General features: G+C 32.0%; 1 protein-coding gene across 1 annotated transcript in view; it reads right to left on the minus strand.

Moving 5' to 3' along the window:
- The window catches only part of LOC114326460 (uncharacterized), a 73,342-nt gene extending 67,600 nt beyond the window's left edge, over positions 1-5,742 (minus strand). Inside the window, exon 1 of the mRNA XM_050656123.1 lies at positions 5,568-5,742. Within this exon, the coding sequence (XP_050512080.1) occupies positions 5,568-5,600 (33 nt within the window). The 5' untranslated portion in view covers positions 5,601-5,742. The remainder of the gene's footprint in view (positions 1-5,567) is intronic.
- Between the last annotated feature and the right edge of the window lie 258 nt (positions 5,743-6,000).

Consider the following 6,000-nt stretch of genomic DNA (forward strand, 5'->3'; position numbering starts at 1 on the left):
TACCATTTTATATTAAATGCAATAGACACAATTGATTTGTTTTTATTCCAAATTGAAAATAAAATGTGACAACTGTCAGATTTAACTAAAATGTCATGTTAGAATAAATGTCATAAATGTGTATTATCACGGACTTACCTTTTTTCTATAATTTGTGACACACTGAAAAATGGTTATGAAAATGAGAATATTATAAGTATAAACAATCAAAAGATACTAGGGGGAACGGACTTTTAACTAGCAATGTATATGAGACAAAATATAAATAGTTATGGAAATATTGAAAAAGTTAAACAATAATTTGCAACTTCACAAACGTCACATGTTTGTTGCTGCTCTTTAAATAATGATTTTATTCATTTTTCTTGTGATTGTATTCATTTGTTAATTTTCTGTTTTGCTTTACTATTTTTTTCCCAAATACAGTGGAACCTCGATAACTCGGATTAATCGGGACCACGGCCGATCTGGGTTATCGAAAATCCGGGTTAGCCGGAGAATATGGTAAAAATTAATAAAATACGGTATACTTACAGATAAACTGAGATATAATTGAAATACGACTGTACTACACACAATAAGGTCACAATCGGAACGATGTTATGTTATTTAAGAACAGTGGAGACTAAGATCATTGTTTAAAAAATAATTTTTTAAATAGTCTTTTAGTCTTTTTTAAGCAATGCTAAGACAGTTTGAAATAAATAAAGGAATAACAGGCGCCTGTTGTTTCCGATAATCCGAGACAATGAACGTTGTTCTGCCGCCGTGTGCCATGAGTCATTTTTACTATCGTATAGTTCAAATTACACAAATACCCATTATCTCTCAAATATTATATTACATACATTTTTATTGTTGAAATGTTTGTCTGATGAAAATCGGTCCGGGTTAGCCGGACTTCCGGGTTATCGGGGGCCGACTTATCGGGGTTCCACTGTAGTAGGGAAATTTATTATTAAGTTATTTATTAAGTTTATTAAGTTATTTATTCTTTCATTTCAATTTTCACTTATTTCGATTCTATTCTCATTTACTCTTGCTATATTCCCCATATTTAACCCCGTTTAATATATTCCTGTTATTTACATCTTGTCATAAAAATATTTGTCAGTTAGCAACTCTGATTTTCGAGTTCTGTCATGTCGGTTTTACTTCCGCAATGGAAGAATGTGTTTTCTGCATCTTTTCGTCTATTTAAAGTGGAGTTGTAGTTCATAAACCCATTTATATCCTTCATCGAATTTTGGGGTGAGTACATATTGATATTAATCGTTTCATATTTTTAGTTCCTATTCAATTTTTATGCAGGTATATGTGTGTGAATTTAACTAACTATTTTAATAATAATTATATTTATTTAATACTTGTCTTGCTAAATTCTTTTTAAAAGTTTGCTTTTCTGTAATATCGTGGCACGACAATATTTAAAATATATGCTATCGCTATGGAAGAATAAACAAATACTTGAATATCATAACGGAAATAGGAGTGCAACGAACACATTAGCAGACTATCAGAAATAGTAGGTAGTCCAATGTAGGAGGCTAATATCGAAGAAGAAATAGGCCTAAGAAGGAAAACAAAGAAGAAAATTTATTATGGATGGAAAGATACAAGAAAGAAGAGACCCAGGCAGGTGTACAATCTCCTACCCGAGAAATGGGTTGGTTGGGTTGGAGCCCGGTAGAAAATAAACTGAGAAAAATTATTAATGTCATCAAAAGACTTCGTAAAGAATAAGCTACGGTACCTATATCAAAAATGGAGTTCGTTTAATTTCTTGGTATAATTACTTCCAAAATAAATTAATTTTAGTCAAGAATTCTTTAGTAATACATATGTATTATTTCTTTTATAACACATTTTCACATTGTCAGATCAATTCATCTCGATTAATAATATTAAGAGTATAATAAATGTGTCAATGTATTCAACTGAATTATAAATGAAGCTATTGAGTTTCTATTGAATTACGATCTATCATCACAAGCGAATAATACGAAGTACCGTTAGATACTGAGTAACGAAGTACTTAATTTTGTAGGTCTGGGACGTAAAAAATTGTATTGAAAATTTTAAATGGATGTTTCATTGTATACATTATTACTGGATTATCATTAGAAAATATTGTGTATTAGATGTAGATCTCTGATATTACTGAAGCTAAGTATTGCAGGTAACCGTCAGGAACAGCACGATACGGGTAGCCAATTCCAGCAAATAACGACAGCCGTTTCAACATGGTGTATAATGTTAATAGATAATTTAAATTAGCGGGGCAGTTACAAGATAGATAGGTGTATAGATAAGATAAGTAACTAAACTCACTGGCCCATCGTCACCATCGTATTCAGGATGATGACTTGTCATAATTATAAACTGGCATACTATACTGTTTTAAACAGTAAATTATTCTCTTATCCTCTTTCCTCGCCTATTTGTTGTCGCTGGTCAAATATGATCGCTCCATTCTACTCTTCTATTCCTTAACCCAGTCCTTTATGCATATCCGTTCTATATTTGTATTTCTAATTCTGTCTCACCCTCGATTTTTCTGAGGGTTTTCATCTCTGCTATTTCTAGCATGTTGTTCTCTCTTTGTCAGGTCGTGTTTCTGCCACATATCTCATTATTGGTCTGATGATTATTTTATAATGGTAGGGGGCCCAAGCGGGGATTTTTGCAGTTACTCGAGCGTGTCAGATTATTACATGGGGAGAAACCTTGTACCCTGAAATGTACCTCTACCATATATTGGCTCTCAATGCAGGGGAGTTCGTTAAGGGGGGAGGGAGCGAAAAAAAAATCTATCCTAAAAGAGTGTATATTTCAAAAATCTGACGATTTGAACGTGGCGTAAGGAAATGCGGTGAGTCCCAAAGTTTTACAAGAAAAAAGCGAATATTTTCCGATTTGAATGACAGATCGAAAAACTAAAAAATACGTGCTCAATATTTTTCAAAAATATATCGAATGATACCAAACACGACTTCCAACGGAAAGGAGGGGGAGGGTAAATTTAAAATATTAAATACGAATCCTGCGATATTTCGCGAAATGAACATCAGATCGAAAAACTGAAAAATACACTTATTCAATATTTTTGAAAAATCTATCGAATGGCACCAAACACGACCCCCCACGGAGGTGGGGTGGGGGGTTACTTTAAAATCTTAAATGGGAGCCCCCATTGTTATTGCAGATTTAGATTCCTTACGTAAAAATAAGTAAATTTTATTCGAGACATTTTTTCGAATTATGGATAGATGATGCTATAATCTAAAAAATGATTATTGGAGATGGAAAATTAAATTAAAAAATGGAAAGTCCCCACTACAATGGAAAACTTTACTTAACTTTTTTTGGTTTTAGAACCTACTCTTCACAACCCAACATGTCGGCAAAGCGCTCGAGTGACTGCACATTTAGCATACTTTGCTCCCCTACCATAAATTCTGCCTTTCATTTCTTTCCCGATATTTTTACTTCTCCAAAACACAAATAAATACAAATACTTGCGATTAACTATAATAAATACAGGATCAGATGAAATGGATATAATAAATAAAATAAAAAAAGGAAAGACAATAACCCAACAATTACACTCGATTACATGAAGCGACTAATTACACTGACCAGTGGATGTAGGATAAGTAGGATAGAAAATATTAAGCAGATAGGTATAGGAAAATATATTGTAAAATAAATGAGCAAAAGTGGTGAATCGGCGAATGAGCTTTGAAAGGTCCGTAGTCATACAACTTCAAACGAAAAAAAAAATGAAGCGACGATATTAATAGCTAAACTAAACACCAAATATTTAAGATAATAGTGGAAAGCTGCACAATGTATGGACCAGAGACGTGGGTGACAAATAAAATAATGGCAAACACAATAAATGCAATGAAATTGATGCTTTGATGAAGAAACTGCAAATTAACAAGAATGCACAAAGTAAAAAATTAAACAATTGTACCAGAAATGCATGTGAAGGAAACACTAAATGACGAAATAAAAAAACAAAATTTACTCTGGTCTGGATATGGTAGCATGGACTAGACAAGGATACTGTAGATACCTACCTTAGAAAAGGAAACCAAATAAAAGGAGGAAAAGAGGACGTACAAAGTTACACTGGAACGTATAAATAAAAACAGCAATGGAAAAAAGATAACTCACTGAAGAGGATCTATAATTATAATAAGAAACGACGACTGGCATGTTAGGTCTGGATCCCGTGTATGAAAAAAAAGTTGATTAATAGCAAGCCGAAAATTTGTTAACAGGTGTCTAACAGGAAATTTGTTAATTTGTTAAGGGTGTCTAGTCGGGCAAACTTTGATATATGGGAACACTGGAACAGGGGAAGTTTTAATTGTGGAACAGGTTAAAAATTTGGAACGGTCAGACCACGAAAACGTCACATGTATTTTGTCCGACAGAACTTCCAATTTATTTGTTGGCCTTTCATTAAACTCTCATGCAAAAATCAGGCTGCTATTTATCACCAAACGGGCATTATAATGAGTGGAACACGTAGAACATGTCAACTGACAGGAATTACGACAGGTGATAAATAGCAGTCTGATTTTTGCATGAGAGTTTAATGAAAGGGTAACAAATCAATTGGAAGTTCTGTCGGACAAAATACGTGTGACGTTTTCGTGGTCTGATCGTTCCAAATTTTTAACCTGTTCCACAATTAAAAGTTCCCCTGTTCCACTGTATAAAAGTTTGTCCGACTAGACACCCTTAAGCTATTAACAAATTTTCAGCTTGTTATTAATCAACTTTTTTTTCATACGCGGGATCCAGACCTATGTGGTAAACGTCAAACTGAATATGCTGTGTAACACCACGGACAAGTAAGTATTAAATTTTATTTTATTTTACTTTAAATGTATAATATTTATGTAGTTCTGCTGTCTATATTTTTATAATTCTAGTATTTACACTTTTCAAAACGGAAAAAACTGCAAAACCATTGTGCAATATTAAATACTCTTCAGTTAGAATCGTATGGATCATTTTTTAATCATTTTAAGAAAAACAGTTATTTATAAAAGAATCTACATATAATAATCAATAACATGATAGAAAAATAATAAGATATCAAAATATTTCGCTTGCATGCAAATAAAAATTATAAAAATTAAAAAAAATTAAAATTTTGCTAATTTCTATTGAAACTATATTATGTGTATAATATTTTGGAAATATTATTAATATTAATAAAAAGAAACAATGTTGAAAAATACAAATAAAGTAATTAAAACAAAAAATAGTTTGAAATATGAATAAAATTTAAAAAAATATATTCATTTAAATATTACGATTATAAATAATATAACACACTAAATATGGAAAACTTCACCTAAAACTGTAAAAATTGATTATTTTTAGAATTTCATATTTAATTGTTCAATTTAAGTTTCTAGCTAAGCATATTTTTCTTAAAAATAAAACCATTTTCCATACATTTCCATCTAAAGTAAACACACTGCGGTATAATACCATCACCACGATCACAATAAATCACTAAACTTCACCAAAATAGTTCTTACCAATATAATAAACCACTTCCTATCGAACACCATCGCTGAGCGTTCTTGATGACGTTAACCTCTGGTGACAGTCCACTAACTACGAAGAAGCTCCCGATTACGTGATGGACTTGACTGTCTAGCGGCAATGTCCGTCCTGCCTTTTTAACTTCTTGCTTCGGCGAAGACGATTTTGGACCCTCTTCGTCGGTTGGTCAACGGTCTTCGTGTTGTGAGATGTAACGATTATGTCGATTCTTGGGAAGAGGAAATTAAATGAGATTTTAATAAATGAGAGACTAAGAGTATTCTTTTATTAATATAAATGACAAGAGATTTGGTTTTACCAAAAATGACACGAAGAATGTTGAAAAATAAATAAATCGATTGTCCAAGTGCGAGACAGTCCAATTACTTATTTGACTTAAGAGATACTAAAAAAATATATAGGTAA

Source organism: Diabrotica virgifera, chromosome 7 (genome assembly GCF_917563875.1).
Source record: "Diabrotica virgifera virgifera chromosome 7, PGI_DIABVI_V3a".
Lineage (NCBI taxonomy): Eukaryota > Metazoa > Arthropoda > Insecta > Coleoptera > Chrysomelidae > Diabrotica > Diabrotica virgifera.